Source organism: Ambystoma mexicanum, chromosome 13 (genome assembly GCF_040938575.1).
Source record: "Ambystoma mexicanum isolate Mex_15411 chromosome 13, UKY_AmexF1_1, whole genome shotgun sequence".
NCBI classification, from domain to species: domain Eukaryota; kingdom Metazoa; phylum Chordata; class Amphibia; order Caudata; family Ambystomatidae; genus Ambystoma; species Ambystoma mexicanum.
Window position 1 is genome coordinate 349434071 of NC_090938.1, and position 27236 is coordinate 349461306.

At 45.8% G+C, this 27236-nt stretch overlaps 1 protein-coding gene across 4 annotated transcripts in view; it reads left to right on the forward strand.

The window, feature by feature from the left end:
- The window catches only part of SLC7A7 (solute carrier family 7 member 7), a 288753-nt gene extending 276022 nt beyond the window's left edge, over positions 1–12731 (forward strand). For all 4 annotated transcript variants that reach the window (XM_069633861.1, XM_069633864.1, XM_069633863.1 and 1 more), the window contains exons 10-11: positions 11395–11578; positions 11927–12731. In XM_069633861.1, the coding sequence (XP_069489962.1) occupies positions 11395–11578; positions 11927–12030 (288 nt within the window). In that variant the 3' untranslated portion in view covers positions 12031–12731. The remainder of the gene's footprint in view (positions 1–11394; positions 11579–11926) is intronic.
- The last annotated feature ends 14505 nt before the right edge of the window (positions 12732–27236 follow it).

Sequence of the window (27236 nt, forward strand, 5' to 3'; positions counted from 1 at the left end):
GATAGCGCACAGGCACCCCAGAAGATATAATTGATGGGGCCGCAACTCACCACCAGCAGTCAGCCTCCAGAGATGGATTGAATTCTGCCTCTCACCAGGCGCGCTCCTCGCAGATGTATCACTCAAGCCAGCAGGCAGACAATGAAGTGTCCAAAAATTGAGCAGGGGGGAAAGACCCCTAGTGCATTCAGCAGGCTTCCCATAGAGTCTCACCCATCTACTCAGTGAAAAACAGTGAAAATGTCAATGAATCATTCTGAAATTGACACATGCTGTTTCCAGCAACTGTCCGCCGCTGAAATATCCAACAATTATGTCCGGATGGCTCACCGACGCTTCGCTATGAAGCCGTGAGTCTCCGAGGCCTATTCATCAAAATGGCCGCCGGCCGCGTGTGTCGCTTCCTTCTCCGCGGTCAGAATTCGCTCGAGCGTTCACGTAGGATCATCTACGCTCCCAGCAAATGTCTCCGCCTGTTCCAGGAAGTGATCCCGGCACTCGTCGCCACTGTTGGTGGTCTCCGGATGCCACCGTCCGTGAGCACCCCACCCCCCGTGACACAGAGACACGGAGACAGCGGTGTTGCAAGTGTGGGCTCCCCGGTGACTGTGTCGTCACGGGGAATGCCCCGTTTATTTAACTGCGCACGCGACGGAGTGAACGTCAGCCCGTCGCGTGCGTGCCCTTAAAGGGCCAACGCCACACTAAGCGCGCGCACAGTGCCTTACTTCGCACTCACGAAGCTTAAGCGCGTGCGCGTGCCTCGGGTTCTGTGTGCTTTGGTGCAATAATCTCCAGTGACGACATTTGAAGATTGCCGTTGCTGAAATGGAGGTAAACACAATTCGGCATCAAAATAATGGTGTGCCGCTACACTAGTACAGAGCAACCTGCAAAATCGGCAACATGGATACCACAGGGTGTTACCACAAGAGAACCTTGTCACACCACAAGACGCCAGGGAATTGCATACAAGCAGAGTCTTATTATCATATGTGAGCTCCTTTTATGTGTAACTATAATACCCTCCATGTGTAAAAGCAATGCACACAACATAAGAGGCTGGTTTTACATTACGGTGGAGGTTAGGTTCTCAACCGGAATCATGGCCAAACCCAGTGGGCTCTGTGAGCCGGGGAAACTGGAGGAGCCCATTGTGATGCTCAATACAGAGCGCCCTGTGCAGGACACCCTCCAACCACAGAGCACCTGTGCTCACCCGCTGCTAGTAAAGGGCTGGTAATGGGCAGGGCTGGGCGGTCGCCCCGGTCACCCAATTGTGTAGGGCACATGCACCATTGAGAGGCAGGATAGCACCATGTCTGTGTTGCTGCTTTTTTTCCAGAAGGTTCCAAGTCTATACATGCCTGTGTGTTTCTGTTACATCCAGGAGACGCTAGTCCAGTCCTGGTCCAAGCATGGAAATACAATTCACTTTAGAGTGCAAGATAGAAAAACGAGATGGGTGGGGGAGGACAGCGTTTGTACCGCAGTTGGGGGGGTGGGGTCCTCCGACCTGTCCTTGGAAGAACAAATAATGACAGGGCTGGCTCTCCTCCCATTTCCCAGTTAATATTTTGGGGTGCAGAATATTTAGCTGGAATACAACAAATAGGCAACACATTTCACAATGAGTCATTTTCTCAATATATTGTTCTATGTCATGAGCAGTTTGATATTCAGTGTTAGAATACACATACTGCCTTTCAGTTGACTGAGTACTTAATATAAGTATATGGTTGCGCCTTGTTTCAGATAGCACGTTTTCATATGATGGGTTCTTCCATGGAATCCTCCAGAATCCCAGAATCAGAGAGGATCGTTTTTTTTGGAGACCCCATTTTAGCTACACGACGCTGTCTACGAATTGCATCTGTATTCTTGCATCCTATTGGTGTATACCCTTCGTGTACATCACTCTGTTGCTTCATGGCTAGGCTTGCGATATAAGAAAATCAGCACATGCATTCCTGTGATGAGACCCATTGCACATCAGTTACAGATGTCCTAATCCCGCGTGTCCTTTTACTATACAGACAAGGGGCAGGCGGTGAATGCATTGCAGGAGAAAACCAGAGGTGGACAGTGCTAAGACCTTGGACAGACTGACTGCCCAGGCTGCAAAAGAAATAGAGAATAGAAACTACCCTGCAGGAGAGAAGCAGAGGTGGACAGTGCTTAGGCCTTGGACAGACTGACTGCCCAGGCTGCAAAAGAAATAGAGAATAGAAACTACCCTGCAGGAGAGAAGCAGAGGTGGACAGTGCTTAGGCCTTGGACAGACTGAATGCCCAGGTAGCAAGAAAGTAATAGAGCTGAAGTACCCTGCAGGAGAGAAGCAGAGGTGGACAGTGCTAAGACCTTGGACAGACTGACTGCCCAGGCTGCAAGAAAGCAATAGAGGTGGAGTACCCTGCAGGAGAGAACCAGAGGTGGACAGTGCTAATGCATTGGACAGGCTGACTGACCGCCCAGGCTGCAAGAAAGGAATAGAGCTGAAGTACCCTGCAGGAGAGAAGCGGAAAAATGGCAGACGTAGTCAGGACAATGGAGAAGTATGTGAGAAAGCTGCTTTTGTTTTTGTCATTTGCTCTTATCTTTTGGACAGAGGCATGAAACTGTGGTTGTTCCCTATTTAAGACCGCCAACACCCGAGCATGAGGTTAACATCACTCTAGCTGATGATGCACAAGCCGATGGCAAATGCCCTCCACAGATTTCACAACTTCCTTCAGAAAAGGACATTTCAGGCCGAGACATATGGCCTGCAGTCATGAGCAGCACTTTTCAAGACCACAGTGTGGTCATTGGCCCCGCGAAACTTGCTGATCTTAATTTTCTGAAATATGATTGCCTTCAGATCGACTTTTCTCAAGTGTGTGTTCACAAAATGAGGATAAAATAGTTTTTCTTCACTATTGCTTTGTGTACTCAGCAGAGCCTGTGTTTTGCTTCTCTTGCAATTTGCTCAGTCATTCAACCATAAAGGACAGTTTAAAAGAGTAAGGAAGCAGGGGCTGGGGGCATCTATCACAGATTATATGCCAACATGAGAATCCCCCCCACACATGTTTGCTTATCAAAGGTTGATTGTAGCAAAAATTAGACTAAAGTCAAACAAAAGAAATAGATGAGAATCCACATATTAGCCTTCAAAGAGCAAAGCACTGGCACGATGGAGCATCTTCTCTGCTTAGTGCAGATCCTTGCTGGGAATTAATCTGGCTTTCAGAGGGCCAAGTGGCTGCTTATACCAAAACCCATCGGCAGTTCTGGCGTTTGTGTTCGTATTGGATAGGCATCTGCCCAGGGCCATCTTAAGCATGTTTGGGGCCCTGGGCACGGACATCGTTGGGGCCCCCCTCCACCAAACCAAAGGAATTAAGTGATCACGAATATCTGGTCGCACACTCACCCCCTTGTCGTGATCACAACCTATAAGTTGATATGCTGCCTCACAGCATGCAAAAGTAAGCATGTTTACTCCCTTTAAGACCTCTTACCCACTCCATTCTTGCTCTAATCAGAATGATAAACAAGTAGCATTTGAAGGCCAACATTGGCAGTCTATGCAGAGGTTACTTCTGTTCTAGAATACATACAGGAGACTTTTTATCAATAGCATCTAGGAAGTAATACAGCATGTAGTATTAATGCAGGACCTTATTTAAAAGGTACATGTAACCCAGAATAGACAGAGACTCACATTAGCTGCCTCACAGAATGCAAATGTGCTCAAGCATGGATACAGGAGACCAATCGGAAGGAAGGAGAAAGCTACACATAGCATAGCATGGATAGTGGATGCAGATTAGAAGCCACCAGGAAGGTGTCTGTGTTCAGACAGACTGAGATTAAAAGTGGGACATGGTTTACCAATAGTGCTGCCATTAGTGATCAAAGAAACAAATGCCTGTGGTGTGTAATATATTAATGGTCACTATTATAGTGGAAGCAACAATATAGCCAGTGAAACCATGAGTGAGGATTTTTTGAAGATCATACCCTGAGAAGGATATCACTCTGAAGGGCTGACAATTTTGAAAGGTTTAGGAACTGGCAAGGTTAGGCAACATGAGATTAAGTGAGATGCCTAGGTTCACACATTGGTTAAGTGGTGAAGCTGGGATGTGTGCCTACCCTGCAATTTCTGCATTTAAGCACTTCCTTTTCCAGTTCTTACCATGTACTAAAAAAAATCTCATTTTATAAAACTGGCTTGGATAGTACACAAATCACATTACGAAACATGACAATTTTTTGAAACAGAATGTTATAGAAGGTTGTTATACAAAATGGGAAGGATTCTAGCTTTGTTCTCTGTGTCATCAAGGGAAGTACATGAGTACCAGCATACCAATCAATGTGGTTTAACAGATTTAATCTGGGTTTGTCGTTTGTATTTTAAAGCTTTAAATACTTCCAAACCACTGGCTTCTGAAATTGTCATTTATAAACGTGCAGAAAAACCTTTGACTTTTACAAAAAAGCAAACCGTTTTTTGTGTCAAATGAGCAGACCTTAAAATATGCTTGCACGAGGCCTACGACATCTGGTCCGCTCTCTTCTGTCTACCACCACTTCCACTCAAATGTTAGACAGATCAAACAATGGGCTAAACGTTGCCACCAGCATGCGAGAAGGTAAACCTCAAAGAAGACAGCATAGTGATGTAAGCCATATTAGATGATTTGACCAGTATCACTATATCGTCTGCTGGCAAATCCAGGATTCAAGAATGAACCCTTTGGTTGCACAGTCTTGAATTTGGATACTTATACACCTCTTGGGCTAACAGCTTATACTCATCATTGGTGGTGATTGCCTAGGTTTTACAACACCCCCTCTGAACAAACCAATTTCTAGACCATCACCATATGATGACATGTTAGTTTGTATAGCAACACCTATCTGGTGCAGGTACATTGCTGATAATAGCATCTTTTGTGCTGCAAAACCAAGTACATATGCAGGCAGGTTTATACACATCAGTCATAGGAAATGTTTAGCCAGCCTTACAGAAATGTGCTATTCTACTCTAGCATATAAACACATGCCTCTGCAATGAGTGCTTAACACCCTGAGATAACTTCTGAACTACCAATATGCATTTCAACGTTGGCTATTGCACATGATCAACATAATTCCCACAGGAAGAAAGGAATACTACAGGAGTTGGGCAGTAGTGAGCACACTTACCACAGACAGCATTACACGTTGAATTGATCATGGCAGAATAACCGACAGGCAATAAATAGGTTTAGAACCTCAGCAGCACGCCATCAAATATCCTGACGTCTGCTGTTTAAGTCTGGTGACAAATGGACTCTTACTTATTTAGATCAGGCAGCCTTGTGGGGCCCCTTCCAAGTTGGGGGCCCAGGGCAAGTGCCCCTTTGTCCTCCCATAAAAACGTCTCTGCATCTGCCAAGAATTGCATGAAGGTACTACCTGACCATAAAGTGACAGCATCTGGAAACGGGTGCGAGTACCAGGACACATCCCAGCTCCTATTAATACATATAAACAAGCCAGAACGGGTGGCTTTGTCATAGCGCAATAGTTGTGTTTAGCATAATTCAGTGCATACAACAGATGTGAGGACACAGCTACTGCTTATTAACCAAGTGACTAAAGGCACAGTTGGTTAAGACATTTCTATCACACCAAGCTTATTTACAGCAACAATTAAGCATTCATCTTGAAAGGAAGGCTTTGGGAACACTTGGCTGCTTCGATATAGCACAAATGTGATGTTACTGCATGATAGCGCAGAGTTAACTAGCCTTTCGGTGCTGTACTGCCCCAGGGCAGGACAAAGACTGATATGTTTTGGATATTTCTCCTCTGTGAAAGATAGTGAGCTAAAGACTCTGGGTAAGTCTCACGTAACCGGGAATAATGTCCGGCAGAGGGACTTCCCAGGACCTCCCTTTGTTGTTTTCATTGGATCCTTGACCAGTGTTCTAATCATCGTCATGGTTAGTATTTGTAATAGAACAATTTGATAGTCTCTCAGTGGGATATTGACCTGGAAGGGAAAGAGTATGTGTATCACCTTCTGTGAGAGGAAGCATGATGCTAGTAATTGGAGTTGTGCATATTGCCAATGTAGGAATTGGAGGTGGCAGAGGAAGAGGTGGTCCTGGGATAGGGGGTGGATGTAAAATAGTGTTGGTGGCTAAACCTTTAATCAGGTTATTTGAAGAGGTCCTCCATAACTGGGCTCATCCTAAACCTCTGTAAAGTTTGCAAGAATATACAATGGCTTGTATGCTGTGGGAAATGAGGGTGTGACGGCCCATGGCGTGCACGGGAGGAATCGACTTTCAACCTTCACAGGGTGATCTTGCATGAGGGTGCATCCCATTGAACAAAAACGTACATGCTTTGTTGCTGTGGTTGAGCCACCATGGCCCCAGCACTGAAGTCCTTGGAGGACACGAAGATTCAGTAACATAACTTCCTGAGAAGAGCGGCACTATTATTAGGTTCTAGAGGGTCGGGCTCTGCTTCTATATCAACCACAACGTGGCTTGTTAAGCACACAATAGAGTTCTCCCTAAAGGCAGGAAAAGAGTCTCCTACCAAGTCAACCTCGCCTGTTTCATATGGATTGTAAGTCTTGGCAAGACTGATACGTTTAGAATTTGCCAAACCAGTGGATCTGAAAACGTCTCCGCTTGACGTGCGTGGGCATTCAGTATCTTTTCTTTGTTACTGATTGATCATCCTTGGAGTGCTTTATGCGTACCTGATGTGGGTGGTGACTGACCATTTCTTCTTGGCTCTTGTATGCTCAGACGTAAGCTTGCAGTTCTTATAAACGTGCCCATGTAAAGACTCTGCAAGCACCCGAGGGACAGGCCTGTAGAAGAAAACCAAAATCTCCATGTATGCCCAGGTACAGACAGCCTTTGGAACGAGCCTGGTGTTAGACTTCATCTGTAGTATCTCAGACCCAGGTCTGGTGCAACACCAATCTCTTGGTACTTCAGAACAAGTCTCAATGAAAGGCAGCTTGGCCAATTCAGGATGAGACCCAAGGTTTTCAGGACACCATCAGTATTGGCCAGGGTGGAATGGGCACTGCAGCACATCACACTTTGCCTCACTGTTCCTCATTATGAGTATGGAGATAGCCATGCTGCTAAAAGCGGAATGGCTACCTCCATACCGGGTTCCAGGTCCGGGTCCCGCGAAAGGAGACTTACCAGGCCATTCCGACCTTGGAGGGCCCGGTAAATCCCTTTCACGGGACCCGGGCCCGGTACAGCCCCATTCCTATTTGAGCCCCCAAAGGGCTCAATGGGAATGGGGAGGATGCTAACAATGGGCCAGTTAATGACGGGCCCATTGTTAGCGGGACCCGCTAGCAGACGAGGATGCTAAGGATGCCTTGTGTGACTAGGCGTTCCTTAGCGGGTCCCGCTGCAGACCTCGTAATAGGCCGGCCCGGAATGAAATGGGCCGGACCCTTACCAGCCCCGTTCATTCCGTGGCCGCCTGGGTCGTAATGAGGCCCACTGTCCAGAACTATGTCGTTAGAGCCAGAGCCAAAGGAAACCAGTCTGCAGGGTCTGAATAAGGTGACCTAACTACATTTTCTTTCCAAGAGAGAAGGCATCAGAACTTCTTAGGATATCAGCCTAGTGGTGCAGGTAATTGTTAATGCATCCAGCTGAAAGAGTTGCATTATAAACACAAGGGCATACTTACCTGAACGTTCATTAACATTTTGAAACTCTGAATTTCAATCACGGCTATTATCCAATCACACAATAACCCTACCTGAAAAATATATCTTTTGGACCTCATCACTCTAGGGCACAAGCCAGGCCCCATTCCTTCTCAGGGCTGGAATGACTAAGTATTAGGAAACTGTTCTAGTGCTGCTCTTAAACGTTTCTACTGTGTTTTCTGAATCTGTTTATCCAACTGCATTGCACTGGTTTGGAATCAAATGCTTTTCTCACACTAGAGTGACTGTTTATTTTTAATAGCAGTTGTGTTACAATACTTGCCTAGAGGTTTAATTGCCCATTGTGCATTTTTGTACTTAACACCTGTCTAACTGGAATTATTGGAGAGTGGTGTGTGTGTGTGTGAGTGCATGTGCGTGTGTGTGTGTGTGTGACCACTGTCATATCTGTCGCTCTGCTTCATACCTTGATCAAGTTTGGCTAGCCATCAGTGTCTTTCCTGTTCACCATAATAAGTTGACCTCCCAAAATCTTTGGAAATCCATCTCAACACTCATCTTAGGCTTTATTCTCTTCAGTCACTGCTTATCATATTCTTTTTGATAATCTTACTACATTATTAGTACCCGGCGGGGGGAATGTGGCAGCCTCCCAGCCAATAAGTAGGCTCGGAACGGGGGAATAACCACATGCTATCCCCCGGCTCCGAGCCTCCTCACGGCTGGAGGTTGCATCTTCCCCACCGGGGATTCAGGTAAGTGCTCTGCTTCCCTCCCCTCAGCCCCACCACAGATTGCCCCCCCTCTCCACGTACCTGCTTTTTTTCTCCACTCCGGGAGCAAACTCCCTAGAAACACTTCTGTCTCCAGCACGTACGCTCGGTTCCATGGGATAATGTCCCTGCAATAATGTTGCCATGCAAAAAATGTGCCGAAAAATTGAATTTTTTTGCAGAGACATTATTACATGGAACATGCGGGGGACACCCCTGTATCTTCCAAAACCTTTTTTCTTTCTTCAAGGGGGCGGGGACACCCACGTAACCCCCGCTACCCCAGTCCCTATATATATGGTCACCTATATAATGTCACCACAAACCTTTCCCGGCGACATTATGTACGGCGACCATATATACATACGGGACAATATTACCTGATACCGTACGCTCCCGATCTGCGACGGACCGCAATGGAAAGGAAGAAGGGAGTAAACATAGTCCCTTCTTCCTTGCCATGGCGGCCATTTTGTTTTGTAACTTTTTTATTGTTTTCAATGGTCACCATGGAAAAAGAAGTTTGTTTTTCTTTCCCCGGAGGCCATTTTTTAAACTTTTTTTATTTTTCTGTTGCGAAATACCAGTGCATTTCGCAACAGAAAGAAAATGCTTTTAGTACACCGATCTTATGGGCCAGGATACTAATAGCAATAAGCCCTAAGCAGGGAGGGCATTACCACTTCAAGTAATGCCCTGGTGTGCATCGTTAAGGCCCTTGCTTCGCTCCGGCCTGTAACTATGGGCCCAGGGGCATTACCTGAAGTGGTAATCCCCCAACCCCCTGCTCGGGGCTTATTGCTTAATTGGTACTCACAAACTATCTGATGTATCTCGCTGCATTACTTGCGCTACTATAAGAACTCAATTTATCTTGTTGCATATTTGGTCGCTTACATTTGATTCTGCATTTATGGACATAGTCAAGTCCCATTGGTCTACTTACATAGCTCTTCAGCTTAGTTAGAGTGGGATAATTGTGCCCTAGGAAGGTTTCTAGATGCTACTCAAGTGATGTGCTCTAGTCTTATCTCATTTTACTGTTGGGTGACCATTGCCAACCCCTTCTCCTTCTCTACACATCACACATAGGGGCACCCAGACCAACAGATGTCACCTTCCTTAAGCACTTAAGGGGGCAATTTAACATATCATTTAGGTCTTGCTGCATTAGCCTGAACTGGGTTCTCGGAGAAGGAAAGATGGCACATTCTCTTCAGGACCGCTTTTTACAGTCAAGGGTGCCAGACCACCAACATATCCTGGCATTTTCAAACCAGGCCATAACAGCTCATATATCCCTTGGCCTTCCACCTACAGTGACTTTTCAGTCAATCTACTCTTGAGTGAGCTACACCTGCCTCTAGGCTGGGCAGTCCCTGAATTAGTATTGGGTAGCTTGACCCCTAAAAGATAACCTGAGATAGAAAGACGCCATGATTTAACTCAGTACATGGAGCACTTCACATCTCAAGCCCATCACACAACCAAACAATACATGTTATTTATTGCCTATTGCGTTCCAAAACTGTCTCACATAGGCAGTGCCTTTGACTGCTGACATAACTAGAATATCCCTACCTTCTGCAATCCTCATCGTGGCCCATCTTCATGGATGCACAGGCAGCAAAGCTACTGCAAGACTCCCCTTCACTAGGACTCTGGCATTTGCTCCCTCTTCTATCCTTTTATCTTCCTACGGATTTTCCTCCACAGACTACGATCTGGATACCACAGGCTGGGCACCAATACGCCAACTCCCAGATAAACCTCGACACTCTGAGACCACTATGGTGGCAGCAATTTGGTGCAGTGTGTACGCCTTGTAGCATAACAGAACACAGTTATACCAGCGCCTATCTTTACAATATGTAGTGGTACGAGGACTTTGTACCCCTTCCTCTTTGTTGGTATGCACAAGCATTTCAGAGTTAAAATCCTGTCAGAGGAGTCCATCAATGTAAACATTTAGTTTAGCCTAGAGTGATATGGACAATGTGTAGTCCTACACTGAGGGGGGCCTAACTATATAGCATCGACAACTTTCCACATGAGTCCCAATCCACAGCAATAAGCAGACATTTGGAGGAACTGTAGCACTTTATGCCAATGTAGTGCCAGGGGGCTTCTTGCAGGATCATTGAGGGTGCTGATGTGAGCAGAGCTGTCAGTTTCCTAAACCTCTCACCATGGTATTTACAGATAGGCTGAATTCAACATCTGAAGTTAATTAAGTCACCTATATGGTACAAAGGAAGAGGGCACTACTATCAGACATGTGCAGGCAAAGCCTATTCCAAATGCACAACCATATCTAATATATATGCGCCCCATTTTAAAATGTGCCTACAACATATCAGCTAGTAAAAAATGGTCAACATTCCCCATTGGCTACTAGTCAGCATTGTAAGTAACACAAATGCAGATTAAAATCTGAGAGGAGCCCTTCCGTTGCTGAAAGTGACAGATTTGACAGTGCTGGGCAACATGCTGCAAAAATGGGAAAGGGGCACGTCTGAGAACAGGGGGCTGCTTATTCACACTGTCCAGGATTAGTGACAGCACCGTAAAAAGCAGTGCCTAAAGGGGATTTGAATCTACTTGTCCTGCATGTTTTAATTGCTTCGCCTCCTTTCTGTGCCGCGGATGCCGGAGTGAAATGGTTTCCCCCGCCTAGAGCATACTGGCGGCAACTTGGGAAAGACCATTTGGCCTCAAAAGACCGATTATAATGGTTTTCTTATATGGAGAGGAAGTGATCCCTCATCACTCAGTGGATCTGATCATAGGTGGGAGCATTTATGTGTGTAGAAAGGGAAGGGACAGCCTCTCTTGCTCCGCCCTCCAGGAGGAATTGAAGCTTGCCATCTCAGTGGGTGGTGACATTGTACTCACAGCTCCTCTTATTCCCCTTCACAGCTCAGCCTGGTGTTCCCAATCATCTTCTGCCTCTGTACAGTGTTCCTGGTGGCCGTGCCACTCTACAGTGACACCATCAACTCCCTCATTGGGATCGGCATCGCACTCTCGGGGGTGCCTGTGTACTTCCTGGCCGTCAAAATGCCTGATAGCAAGAAGCCAAAATGGCTACGAGATGCCTTTGGTAAGTTGACACTAATAAAAGTTTTGTGCAGGGGGTGCTCTGGTTCCTGCGAGTTTGCGGAAGCAATGGTGTGTTGGAATTTTCCATGATACCACATGCTTTCTTTTGGGGATGGGAGCAGAGGGGTTCAACCCCACGCAAACAAAGTGCTTCACCAATAGGGCTGAGCACTAGAGGATCCCCCTGTTGTTCATTAATTCCTTGGCTTTACCCCCCTCACACAGCAACTGCTCTTTCACTGAGGGACCTCCCTTCTTCTGCACTGACTCAGTGGTCGCATGGTTTGATGGATAATAAACAATATCACCCAAAGCTGATCCAATGTAACTCATCTCTTCCTCTCTCTAGCCTCCACGACACGTTACATCCAGATAATCTGCTTCTCAGTCATCACCGAGATGGACCTAGAGGATGAGGAGGGAGCCAAGACGCAAGATGCCAAGGCCAAGTGAGGCACAAGCAAAGCCAATAGGAACCAGTCTTCTTCACTGTAAGCTACAATGGACATTGAAGGATGCACATGCAATAGCTGCTGCCAGCTGTAGCTAAATGGGACACATGCCAATAACTTATTTGTTTACACCAAGGGGATAGATTTTGGTCTTTAAGCGTTACTTTTATTTTAAGCCCACCTCCTTGTTTTTTGATTACTGTGTTCATTTGTGAAATAATGGGCTACACATTTCTGGGAAGGGTCACATCACCCTTGCATTCTGCACTTTTCACTTGGGTGGAAATGTTCTTTTCTCCCGTCTCAAATAGCTCCAGAATTAAAATGGAGGATCTATCATCTTCACCCTGAGCGTCTTCGGGCTTCGATACAGACGCTTCATTGCCCTGGATAGCTGAAGTCGTACGGTTTGGGGTGTAGCAGAGTAGCCCTTCCCCCACACATGTTTCCATGCAGCCAAGGGGCTTTGAAGGCTTCTACGCTGGTAAAGCGTATATCCCTGAGCATGGGAAAAACTTGGCACACTGGATTTCTTTGAACGCTGATCATGGAGGCCGGGGGAGGATCGATCATCACGGCAGGGAAATCAGCAAAGGTGCTTCCACTCTACCCAGTTCCTAGGACACTGTTGGACTGTATGTTCCTGCCATGGCCTGTTCCATGATCACCTAATGTTGTAATAATAAAATTATTTTATGAGAACTGGCTGACTCTATTTAAAGTTTGTATAACAATTGTTGGAGTTTATCGTGTATTTGCCATTCTAGGGCCTATGAACACTTGCTTTTAGTTTGACATTGGGAGAAACTTTGCTTGGGCCGGAGGTGGGAAAGGAAGCCCTGGTAGGGGCAACATAGGGACAAGGGCCCATCTTGTTGGCATCACTGCTTAAAGAGCCCAGATGTGTGGCAGCTGGGAGAAGTGGGACAAGAGTGGTTAGAAATGGACCCAACCGGATGGCTGGAGTGGAAGTATCACCCTGCTTAGTTGCAGCCAGGCGTTAAAGTTCAGGGCTATTGGCAACAGTAGGTGAGCATCATGCAGGAGGACAGTGTTAGGGAGATGAACCAGCCTAGTAGCAGAAGTAGAATACTTGCCCTACTTGGTGATAGCTGTGTCACCAGTGGGCCTGCATGTGGCATCTCTGGGAAGGGGGGGGCTCTGCCTATTTGCAGTTTTGTTAGGCTGGAGGGCCCTGCCTGTTGCCATTGGCATGTGGCCACAGCCTGATAGCTTGCAGGTTGGTGAGTGCCTGTTGTTGGGTCAGGAGTAGGGTGAAGGTCCGGCCAAGTGGCAAAAATGAAATGAGGGTACACATGTTAAGCAGCAGTGGGATAAGTGCCCACCAGACCTGGTTGAAAGGTGTGGATGAAGGTCTAGCCTAGAGGCAGCAGTGAGGATGGTCACGGCAGGCCATTACTGGTTACAGGTATGGGTAAAACAACTGGCCTATAGATAGCTTTATCATTGGATGTCCTGATTTCAGCAGTAGCATGAGGGTTCTGTCTGATAGCAGCGAAGTAATGCAAGCTTAGCTTGGTCTGTTTATGGCCAGCCCTAGTAGCAGTAGTGGAATTGATGACATAACAATGGCAATAGTAAGTTTGAGTGCCAAGTCTGTGTGTAGAAGTGGGATTGTTGACCCATGATAGCCGTACAATGAAGGGCCTAGGCTAGAGGCAAACATAGCCTGGGTGCTTTGTGGCAATGGTGCACTTGAACCAGGGCTAGTGGTAGTAGTAGCCCGATGATTGCACTGACTGCAGCAGTGGGACACTCATTGGGTGAGTGTCTGACCAGTCATTCGACGTCGAAGCATGAACCAGCTTGGTGGCAGCTGTGGGGAAAAAGTCATACCTTTGAAAAAGTCATAACTAGGGCAACTGTGTCAATGGCTGCACTTGTGGCATCAGTGTAATGAAAGCCTATCCTGATGGTAGCAATTGGTTACGTGCCCACACCATTGCTGCAAAAGTGGAATTTGGGTTCAGCCTAGCAGCCAAAGTGTGATAAAGGCACAGTCTGGTGGAAGCAGTAACATGAAGGCGCTGTCTGGATGACTTGAGAGGGCAGTCTGGTTGTAACAGCAAGGGATGGCTAAGACTGAGTTGATCTCCAAGCCTGGTAGCAATAGTGGGATTAGGGACCCGCTTGGTGGGAGCAATGGAATTGAAGTGCTTCCCTGGTGGCATCAGTGAGATTGAGAGTTTGCTCTGGTGGCAGCAAGTTTAGCAACTCTTTGCCCGGTGACAGTGTGGTTGGAAATCCCCAGCCCAGTGGCAGTGTTTGCGGCAAGGTCTGATTCATTTGGGAGCGTGCACTGCAATGCCTCATTCTATTGGCAGCATGTGCAGCAAGGTCTAAGCCCAGTGCGAGCATGCACACCAACGTCCCAACCTGGCGGTAGCATGTACAGCAAGTTCCTAACTGGACTGAAGTCTGAGTGATGATCCCACAGCATGAGCTGTGAGTCCCCAGCCTGGTAGGAGTATGTACTACAATACTCGAGCTAGATAGCAGGACACATCGCAAGGCTCCAAGATGACCGGCGCATGCATGATGAGCTCTCAGCCTGCCCGCAGCGTATGTGCAAAACCCCAGTCTGTCAGCAGAATGCACTACTAGACCTAGCATGGTTACAGCACTTGCACTAAGACCCCAGCCTGCCAACTGCATGCAGAAGAGCCCCCTAAGCTTGTGCCAACCCTTGTATGCACTGCCAATCCTTTGGCAGCCCTGGGGCAAGCCCCCCAACATTATTACAGCCATGGAAGAAAGCTGCACTAGATGGCATAGTGCCACAAGACCTCATCCGGGTGGCAAGATCTAAACACACCCTTTCCTCGCTGCAAACTCAGTGCAGTCTGGACCCTTACTGTTGAAAATTCATGGATCCTCTCCAGGACTCTAACCTAGAGCCCACCAGCTCCTGTATGTCAACTTTGGACAGGATTCCTTTGACGGTTCGCTTTCACGGTGTAAAGGCCTGACTTGGTGGAGGGAAGGGGGAAGCAGGGGAGCCTGCAGAGTCTTTAGGTAACGAGCTGAGAGTGTCATTGGGGCTCTCCATATTGCACTGGGAGTTATAACTTATTCAACAGTCCATAAACACCATACAAGGAAAAGCGTTTCAGGTCGGTTATCAATTAAGTTTATTATCTCAGTAAAAGAATATGGATATTAAAATAATACCAACTGCAAGTATCAAGCTAGGCATTCCAGAGTTGTGACATTTAACAAGTCTAACACCAAAGCCCATCAATACACATTAGGCACAACTTTTAAAGAGAAGCAACGTCTTTAAGAGGCACAAGAAATCCAAGTTTTACTCATCAAGACTAGTGCATGCATTCTCATTTAGAACCAACTGGAAGGGCTAAACCAACTGGAGCCAGAACTTACTGTAGCCGCTTTATTAATGGAACCAGTGTTTTGACACAAAGGCCCCAGAATGTTAAGGGTCCCCTTTCACAAACTCTTCCCACCGAGAGCACTATGAACACATCTCTACACTGGGCAAGACACTCACACCACATGTAACCATCTCTGTTGGAGCGCTACACTGGGCAAGACACTCACACCACATGTAACCCGCTCTGTCGGATCTCTACACTGGGCAAGACACTCACACCACAAGTAATCCACTCTGTCGGATCTCTACACTGGGCAAGACACTCACACCACATGTAACCCGCTCTGTCGGATCTCTACATTGGGCAAGACAATCACACCACATGTAACCCGCTCTGTCGGATCTCTACACTGGGCAAGACACTCACACCACATGTTACCCGATCTGTCGGATCTCTACACTGGGCAAGACACTCACACCTCATGTAACCCGCTCTGTCGGATCTCTACACTGGGCAAGACAGTCACACCAACTGTAACCCGCTCTGTCGGATCTCTACACTGGGCAAGACACTCACACCACATGTAACCTGCTCTGTCGGATCTCTACACTGGGCAAGACACTCACACCACATGTAACCCACTCTGTCGGATCTCCACATTGAGCAAGACACTCACAATACATGGAACCCACTCTGTCGGATCTCTACAACAGGCAAGACAGTCACACCACATGTAACCCGCTCTGTCGGATCTCTGCACTGGGCAAGAAACTCACACCACATGTAACCCGCTCTGTCGGATCTCTACACTGGGCAAGACACTCACACCACATGTAACCCGCTCTATCGGATCTCTACACTGGGCAAGACACTCACACCACATGCAACCCACTCTGGCAGATCTGTACACTGGGCAAGACAGTCACACCACATGTAACCATCTCTGTTGGAGCTCTACACTGGGCAAGACACTCACACCACATGTAACCCGCTCTGTCGGATCTCTACACTGGGCAAGACACTCACACCACATGTAATCCACTCTGTCGGATCTCTACACTGGGCAAGACACTCACACCAATGTAACCCACTTGTCGGATTTCTACATTGGGCGAGACACTCACACCACATGTAACCCGCTCTGTCGGATCTCTACACTGGGCAAGACACTCACACCCCATGTTACCCGCTCTGTCGGATCTCTACACTGGGCAAGACACTCACACCACATGTAACACGCTCTGTCAGATCTGTACACTGGGCAAGACAGTCACACCACATGTAACCCACTCTGTCGGATCTCTACACTGGGCAAGACAGTCACACCACATGTAACCCGCACTGTCGGATCTCTACACTGGGCAAGACACTCACACCACATGTAACCCCCTCTGTCAGATCTTTACACTGGGCAAGACACTCACACCACATGTAACCCACTCTGTCGGATCTCTACACTGGGCAAGACAGTCACACCACATGTAACCCGCTCTGTCGGATCTCTACACTGGGCTAGACACTCGCACCACATGTTACCTGCTCTGTCGGATCTCTACACTGGGCAAGACATTCCCACCACATGTAACCCACTCTGTCAGATCTGTACCCTGGGCAAGACAGTCACACCACATGAAACCCGCTCTGTCGGATCTCTACACTGGGCAAGACACTCACACCACATGTAACCCGCTCTGTCGGATCTCTACACTGGGCAAGACACTCACACCACATGTGACCCACTCTGTCAGATCTCTACACTGGGCAAGACAGTCACACCACATGTAACCCACTCTGTCGGATCTCTACACTGGGCTAGACACTCACACCACATGTTACCTACTCTGTCGGATCTCTACACTGGGCTAGACACTCACATCACATGTTACCTGCTCTGTCGGATCTCTACACTAGGCAAGACATTCACACCACATGTAACCCACCCTGTCGGATCTGTACACTGGGCAAGACAGTCACACCACATGTAACCCGCTCTGTCGGAACTCTACACTGGGCAAGACACTCACACCACATGTAACCCACTCTGTCGGATCTCCACACTGAGCAAGACACTCACAATACATGTAACCCACTCTGTCGGATCTCTACAACAGGCAAGACAGTCACACCACATGTAACCCGCTCTGTCAGAGCTCTACACTGGGCAAGACACACACACCACATGTTACCCACTCTGTCAGATCTCTACACTGGGCAAGACACTCACACCACATGAAACCCGCTCTGTCAGATCTGTACACTGGGCAAGACAGTCACACCACATGTAACCTGCTCTGTCGGATCTCTACACTGGGCAAGACACTCACACCACATGTAACCCGCTCTGTCGGATCTCTACACTGGGCAAGACACTCACAACACATGTAACCCACTCTGTCGGATCTCTGCACTGGGCAAGACACTCACACCACATGTAACTCACTCTGTCGGATCTCTACACTGGATCAAGACACTCACACCACATGTAACCCACTCTGCCGGATCTCTACACTGGGCAAGACAGTCACACCACATGTAACCCGCTCTGTCGGATCGCTACACTGGGCAAGAAACTCACACCACATGTAACCCGCTCTGTCGGATCTCTACACTGGGCAAGACACTCACACCACATGTAACCATCTCTGTTGGAGCTCTACACTTGGCAAGACACTCCCACCACATGTAACCCGCTCTGTCGGATCTCTACACTGGGAAAGACACTCACACCACATGTAATCCACTCTGTCGGATCTCTACACTGGGCAAGACACTCACACCACATGTAACCCGCTCTGTCGAATCTCTACATTGGGCAAGACAGTCACACCACATGTAACCCGCTGTGTCGGATCTCTACACTGGGCAAGACAGTGACACCACATGTAACCCGCTCTGTCGGATCTCTACACTGGGCTAGACACTCGCACCACATGTTACCTGCTCTGTCGGATCTCTACACTGGGCAAGACATTCACACCACATGTAACCCACTCTGTCAGATCTGTACACTGGGCAAGACAGTCACACCACATGAAACCTGCTCTGTCGGATCTCTACACTGGGCAAGACACTCACACCACATGTAACCCGCTCTGTCGGATCTCTACACTGGGCAAGACACTCACACCACATGTAACCCACTCTGTCAGATCTGTACACTGGGCAAGACAGTCACACCACATGTAACCCACTCTGTCGGATCTCTACACTGGGCTAGACACTCACACCACATGTTACCTGCTCTGTCGGATCTCTACACTGGGCTAGACACTCACATCACATGTTACCTGCTCTGTCGGATCTCTACACTGGGCAAGACATTCACACCACATGTAACCCACCCTGTCAGATCTGTACACTGGGCAAGACAGTCACACCACATGTAACCCGCTCTGTCGGAACTCTACACTGGGCAAGACACTCACACCACATGTAACCCACTCTGTCGGATCTCCACACTGAGCAAGACACTCACAATACATGTAACCCACTCTGTCGGATCTCTACAACAGGCAAGACAGTCACACCACATGTAACCCGCTCTGTCAGATCTCTACACTGGGCAAGACACACACACCACATGTTACCCACTCTGTCAGATCTCTACACTGGGCAAGACACTCACACCACATGAAACCCGCTCTGTCAGATCTGTACACTGGGCAAGACAGTCACACCACATGTAACCTGCTCTGTCGGATCTCTACACTGGGCAAGACACTCACACCACATGTAACCCGCTCTGTCGGATCTCTACACTGGGCAAGACACTCACAACACATGTAACCCACTCTGTCGGATCTCTGCACTGGGCAAGACACTCACACCACATGTAACTCACTCTGTCGGATCTCTACACTGGATCAAGACACTCACACCACATGTAACCCACTCTGCCGGATCTCTACACTGGGCAAGACAGTCACACCACATGTAACCCGCTCTGTCGGATCTCTACACTGGGCAAGAAACTCACACCACATGTAACCCGCTCTGTCAGAATCTGTACACTGGGCAAGACACTCACACCACATGTAACCCGTTCTGTCGGATCTCTACACTGGGCGAGACACTCACACCACATGTAACCCGCTCTGTCGGATCTCTAAACTGGGCAAGACACTCACACCACATGTAATCCACTCTGTCGGATCTCTACACTGGGCAAGACACTCACACCACATGTAACCCGCTCTGTCGAATCTCTACATTGGGCAAGACACTCACACCACATGTAACCCGCTCTGTCGGATCTCTACACTGGGCAAGACACTCACACCCCATGTTACCCGCTCTGTCGGATCTCTACACTGGGCAAGACACTCACACCACATGTAACACGCTCTGTCAGATCTGTACACTGGGCAAGACAGTCACACCACATGTAAACATCTCTGTTGGAGCTCTACACTGGGCAAGACACTCACACCACATGTAACCCGCTCTGTCGGATCTCTACACTGGGCAAGACACTCACACCACATGTAATCCACTCTGTCGGATCTCTACACTGGGCAAGACACTCACACCACATGTAACCCGCTCTGTCGGATTTCTACATTGGGTGAGACACTCACACCACATGTAACCCGCTCTGTCGGATCTCTACACTGGGCAAGACACTCACACCCCATGTTACCCGCTCTGTCGGATCTCTACACTGGGCAAGACACTCACACCACATGTAACACGCTCTGTCAGATCTGTACACTGTTCACACCACATGTAACCCACTCTGTCAGATCTCTACACTGGGCAAGACAGTCACACCACATGTAACCCGCTCTGTCGGATCTCTACACTGGGCAAGATACTCACACCACATGTAACCCGCTCTGTCGGATCTCTACACTGGGCAAGACACTCACACCACATGTAACCCACTCTGTCAGATCTGTACACTGGGCAAGACAGTCACACCATATGTAACCCGCTCTGTCGGATCTCTACACTGGGCAAGACACTCACACCACATGTAACCCGCTCTGTCGGATCTCTACACTGGGTAAGACACTCACACCACATGTAACCCACTCTGTCGGATCTCTACACTGGGCAAGACACTCACACCACATGTAACCCACTCTGTCAGATCTCTACACTGGGCAAGACACTCACACCACATGTAACCCATCGGGGTTACATGTGGTGTGAGTGTCATGTCCAGTGTAGAGATGAGACACTCTGTCAGGGCCTTTCTTAGGGAATAGCCCTGGTCATTATATACAGTCGGGCTGTCATATTTGCGGGACCTCATACCTGGACTTTTTTATAATGCATTTCTAATGGGATCCCTTTTATTAAGCCATTCAGTGTGAAGTAGTGTTGTATTCGACATCCTACACATGGTAACGTGTAGTTCATTCAAATATCCATTACATTTGTGACATGCTTCTGGACAAGGTACTTTATGATACGCTAAAGGAAAGCAATTATAGAAAGAAATGAGGAAAGAGCATGGCTTCCATATACAATAGTTCTAAACAAACAATTATTGCACATGCAGAGCTCACTACTTAGGCAGTCATGGATGCAGCGGTCGCTTCATGATTACTCACTAAGATGTAGCCAAGAAATAAACCAGCAAAACAGATAATACAAATAAGACACTGGGTAGTAGCCACATTCTGACCCACAGACCTGGACTGCTTCCTCAGAGACCCTGTGGCTGGCATTTGGCAAGCTAAGGCTAAACGTCATTCTCTTCACCTCATCAAAATACTGCGAGCAGACCTTCACCTGCCACGAGCACGGATTTGATTATACAAGCCTTGCTCATCGATTCTAGCTTCATTTGATGGCTCTGTTGCTTTCAACACTGAACACCCAATAATCTTCTGGCTCTTTTTTTCTGGTTACTTCCAGTACTGCTCAGAACTGGTTTCCTTCCCATTTCTACTCATGCTTATTCAGTTGTTTCGTAGTGTGCCTTCTCCACCATAACTCTGTATCATGGAGTCACTCAAGAGAATGTTCTCTTTTCAATTTCTACTCTACGCCCACCAGTTATTGCTTCTTCGAGGTGCCTCTCATTTACACGCAGATGAATATCAAATCTTTCCTATCCTTCCTCTTTTCTGAGCACACCACCCCCCTCTTAGAATCTTTTTGTGGGATATGCTTTGGCGCTGCACATTCTCTACATCTTAATAAATGGAAGACTGGGATTATTTTATTTCCAGTTACAATCTATTAATTAAAGTCTGCACAGTCAATCTCTTACTCCACTGCTGTGGTCTCCTCGCCCAATGGCCGTTAAACCTGTCTTTCAATTCCGATCTCGCCTTTCCATTTCAAGAACAGTCAGCCTGCTCCTAGATCTTTTCATTCTTTACTGTTGGATATTAAGAACATTCATTCCTTCCTCCATTTTACCGCTAGCAAACCTCTGTTACAGGCTCTGGTTATGTCTTGTCTTAATGTGCTTCTCTGACTGTTGTTTTTCTTGCTTATGTACTTCTTGGATTGCAGCGTTTCTTGCACTTTGCTTTCAAATTGATCATCAATTGCATTTTCTGTGCATTATATTTTACTGTGTTGTCAACCATGCTTCTTCTGTCTTTCCTCATGCCCATCCTGTGTACTTTGATCATCTTCTTGTATTATTTGAAGTATCACACACTACATCACAATTATGTTTCATCTCTCTCCTTGCTACAAACCTACAGAAGACCTTACTGCTACTCTGTACCTGGATCCCTCTTGGATTTCAATCCAGTTTAAAAAAAAGATCTTCTTTATAAATCCTTTCCTCGTTTGACTCAATCAGCATATGGAATTCTCGGTAGTTTTTCTCTTTCATTATGGTCAGCACTTTTGATGAACTAGCTTTAAAAATTAAATCACTTCTCAAAAAAACAAATCCTGTTAATCTTAGAAGTAAAAAAATGCATCACGTCTCCATATTGCAACACAACCTCCAACTGACTTCATTTTCTTGTCTGAATTAAGGATGGCTTCGACCACCAACACATGCCCTATGTCACGGGCGGCTTGAATAATTTCAGCAACTCAGAAAAACAGTACAAGGGTTTTATTTTTCATTTACCAGTCCGTAGGGTGGTTCTTCTTATGGAGATTCTCAACTAGTCCCTCGATCCCCACCCATCCCGTGGGATCCCTCCACCTTACCGCAGGCTACCCCATTTCACCCAGTCATGGTGTGCAACAGTTGATCAATAGTCTCTAATGTCTGTACAGGAAAGTCCTTTGCCCATCCCCTGGATTCAAAGGGAAAGGTCACAGAAAGGAGTTTCTGCATTATACAAGCATTATACCTGCATCATCGGTGAAGGTGTAAAGACAGCAGCCCTATCTATCTTACTCCCTTCAGGACTTTCTAAGGGTTATGTTCTATATATTTTTGGGGTTATACCCATCACTTAGTGGTATTTTTTTATTATGATGGTATTTCTATGGTGGTGAGACTATTTTAGAATATTGCCTGATAATTGTTTTTACCAGAGTCACTAACAGCAAACAAAATGCTAGACTTGGTTCACTCTGGATGAATGATTCATGCTTCCTTGTGGTATCTTATGTACAATGCCACACAATGCCCTTTTGGCCAGATGTCAACATTTGTAAAGCAGGCAAATTGAAATACTGCACTTTAATTCAATCTCTTTAGCTAAACAGTTCACAGCAGTTACTTCACTTTGAGATATTTCTTATCGCGCACATGTCTCTGTGCAGATCAAGTAAAATGACTGACTGCAGCAAGAATGTACTAAGACTACCAGTGACTTTTAAATGTTATTTTTATCGTTAAATATAAATCTGCAATTCAGACAGAGTAACAGCTATGCCCACATTGTGTTTCACAGTGCAAATATATTGAAATAACTTTCCGTGATTAGCTGTGCCCTGTCCGACCAACTGTCCTTGGTAACGTGGAACTTGGCAAAAGAAATCGCTTTGAGAAAAAGGAAAAAATCACAGCAATGGTATTCCACATAAAAACAAATTTACATGCACGTTAAAAATAAGCAGCACTTCATATTAATTGTTCTACTTGGCCTTAACTAACTGATCCCATTCAACATGGCAGCTCCTCACTTAATTTATAATTACCTAGAATATTGGTGATGTCTCTAAATCATTTTAGCATGGAAATCGTCATCAGTCTTTCCGCCTGTCTCACCCAGGGTCGTTCAGATAACAACTGCCTCAGCATCAGACAGCCTGCAACACTGAATTTCATCTGCCTGGCCAGCTGCGTGCTCTGTCTCCCAGTACCCGAAGAGGTCTGAAACTCTACTCCCACTTAAAGCCCTTGTTAATATATCTCCCTATCAATCCAGGGATATGCCTTCCCTTGACTGGATCCACCCACATCACATGATTTCCTCTGTGTGTTTTCCTCGTTGTGCTAACTGCATTTCTGAAAAGAAAAATTAAACATTTCTCTTGCGCTTCCTGCTTCATACATGGCCTGTTTTTAGTAGAACTGATCTTCAAATTTTTCAGCTTACAACCCAGTGCTGATTCAGCCTGCACGTCTAATTTCCTATTTTAAAGAGCATCATGAATTTTCCAAACTGCCTTCAGACTTTTTCCACATAGACTAATTTGCACTCAACGTTATTAAGGGATTCAGTTATATGTTAACTGGGGTTGGGTTAGTATGTTGATATATATTAGTATTAGGTTTAGTGGAGCCCAGTCCATTGAAATATCATCCTGAAGTAACCTGCAATTGTAATCATGTGCACTGGGCATTGACATTTGTTTAATTCTGCCTGAGACTCACACTCTTGAGACCCAAAATTAGCTTCACCCCCTAAGCCTCTATTGCAGTTCAAACCCACAATAACATGTGCATGCAAAAATTATGAAGCTTAAATGTGGAGTCTCACCCTAAAATTCTGAGCTCCTACAGCTACCCTTACAATCCCTCCTTTTTTGCTCCTGGGATATAACCCAAAATCACTGCAGGAAAAACAAATCCAGATGCTCTAAAACACATGTGCTCTTCCCAACTGAATCTCCTCTTATCAGTCGAAAATAAATAACACGTTAATGACCAGATTCACATATGAGAACATTATGTATACATTTCCAGCCTTGAGCAAAATAATTATGGGTCTTTAAGGAAAAAAAACAATATCTTTAAGGAAAAAATAAGAAAACAATATCCTTTTGTTAAAATCTCTTGATCACCTTTATCTTTTGATCTCTTTTTTTTAATTGATCTGTTTTTTATCTTCTTTGTCGTTAATTATCATTTTCAGAAAACATACATCCAATAAAACTGTCATTGGCTTCAGTCAAATGCAAAACCCAGTAAAAATAAAACTACAAAAATCAGTTGGTGATAACAATCAATTTGTGATACACATAGTCTGTGATAAAAGTCTTTGTACATACAGCCTATAAAAAAATTACATTTAGTTTGTGATACAAATAGTAAAAATAGTCTGTAATAGAAATAGACTTTGTAAGTAATAGTTTGTGATAAAAAAAAAAAATCACACAGGACCCCGTTCTTGGTGGAACTCCTCCATTCCGGGATTCCATGGGACCTCTTTCTGGGTTGTAATCACCACATCTTTTGGGTCTTCATCTTCACTCCCATCTTTGGTCCAGGGGGCTTTCCAGGGGACTCCAATCCAGTGGTATCCTCTAGGGATCCAGGCGCTCCAAGGATCCAGCGATGGCGAGGAAAAAAATATTTTTCTAGAGTAAAAAGAAAAAAACACCTTAAGTATCAAGCACATCAAACCTTTTACTTTCCTTTTCCACTGGAGCACCTGAAACTATATATAGTTATGCACACAAACACAAATTATAGAAATAGCATGCCATGCAATCAAGACTGTTTCCCACTAACTATTTTCACCTAATCACTTGCTATAGCAATCTACCTTTTTTATTTTGTATTCCCGGTTAGTTTCACCTGGCTCTAGTCTTTTCACTCCATGTATCGGGTAACAGGGCTTAATTTGATTAACATGGACAAACTGTTCCACGGTTAATTCTCCAACCCTTTTTCGCAATTCTGTAGACCACAGGTGAAACCTTATGTACAATACCATATGGCCCTTGGCATGCTGCAAGAAATTTTTAGTTTTTATGTTTCCCCTTTCCGAAGTTAAATTTGTAAACGTGGTCTCCAATTTCATATTCTCTCACAGATGCCTTTCTATCATACTATGTCTTTGCACCATCAGTAGCCTTTTCCAAATTTCGCTGCGCAAATGCAAACGCATATTGCAAGTGCTTTCTCAATTCTTCCTCATATTCATGAATGTTCATTTGTTCTGTAAAGTAAGTGTTGTGGCAGAACCCTTTTCCTTCCTGTCAATATTTCATGGGGGCTGAGATTAGTTGATTTAGAGGGTGTCAACCTGATAGCCATCAGTAACAATGGAAGCCTCAAATCCCAACTAGATCCTGCTTCAGCTACAAACGTTTTCAACATTTCAACTGTTGATCTGTTACACCGTTCTACTCTCCCTGAAGAGGAGGGCTGATAAGAAATGTGTAGCTTTCTCTTCACACTCAATATTTGCCATATTTTTATCATCAAATGCACTAGTGATATGACTTTGACGGTCTGATTCTATTCTTTGAGGTAAACCAAATCTTGAAAAAATATGATTTACAAGTAAAGTGGCTGCCGTTTGCGCACTGCAGTCTGCAGCTGGAATGCACTCCACCCATTTGGACATTAGACAAGTTACTGTCAGCATGTACATGTTTCCCCTTGCTGAACGTTTTACCGGCCCAACATAGGCGATTTGTAAATAAGACCACGGGAGTGTCAAACCCCTTTTCATCAACAGTGCTCTATGAGCAGGTGACACAGGTTGAAACCATGCACACACTAAACAACCTCTGCTGTAAAGCTCACCATCTTGGGACATGTGTGGGCAATAGACGTAATCTTTTAAAATGTCCAACGTTTTTTGTGAACCTCTGTGTCCTGCAGTTGTGGCATTGTGGTCATGATGTAACATCAGTCCCCGAAATGACAAAAGTGCTACCCATTGAATTTGGCCTGTCACTGATTCTCTAATCATCAGTCAGTCTTATAATCTAATTTTGTGTTTGTTTTTTAATAACGCTCTCAATTCCTCTTTCCATTTGCAGTCCTCTTCAGTCAGAGGATTTTGTTCTGCATCTAGCAAATGGTTATAAGGTCTTCCTTTTGCCCTTAAATGAGGTCCTGATCCGGAGTATCAAAACTCCATTGTGCCACCGGCTGCTCAACTGCTTTTGGAGTCTTGGAGCTTGTTATCGCATCTACCTGTATTTCACCAAGCAGGTGTTCAATAGGAAATAACGCCCCTATTACAGCTCCAATTTTGGATAATTGAGCTGCCTTAGCTTTTCCCTCCTTATCCTCACCATGTGTTTTCAAATTACCACATAATTTCCTCCAAAGCACTATCAGATCATTTTCTGACACAAGATTGTCTATAGCTTGAATTATCTTGCCATGTTTAAGTGGCTTCTTATTATAAGTGAGCATGCTTTTCACTTTCCAACCAGGTAAATATTCTACAAAGCTATTTCGTGCATAATCAGAATCAGTTATTAGAACTATTTCTTTGAGTTTATTTTCTACTGCTGTAGATATTGCCTTATAAATAACAGCCAATTCTGCCACGTGACTACTTCTGAAACCTATCCTCATGCTTACTCTTGGAATGTTGCCACATTTAAACCATATGTTTCCTATTCCTGTTACTAGCTCTTTTTCTGTATCATTTTCAACATGGTATGCACATCCATCTTCATACAGAGTTGGTAAATCCTTACATGTTTCTTAATTGAATGCATTGTGCAGGGATTGCTCAAATTCATTGAAACTTGTTTCTAGCTCTGTGTCATCAGGTGCACATGCAGC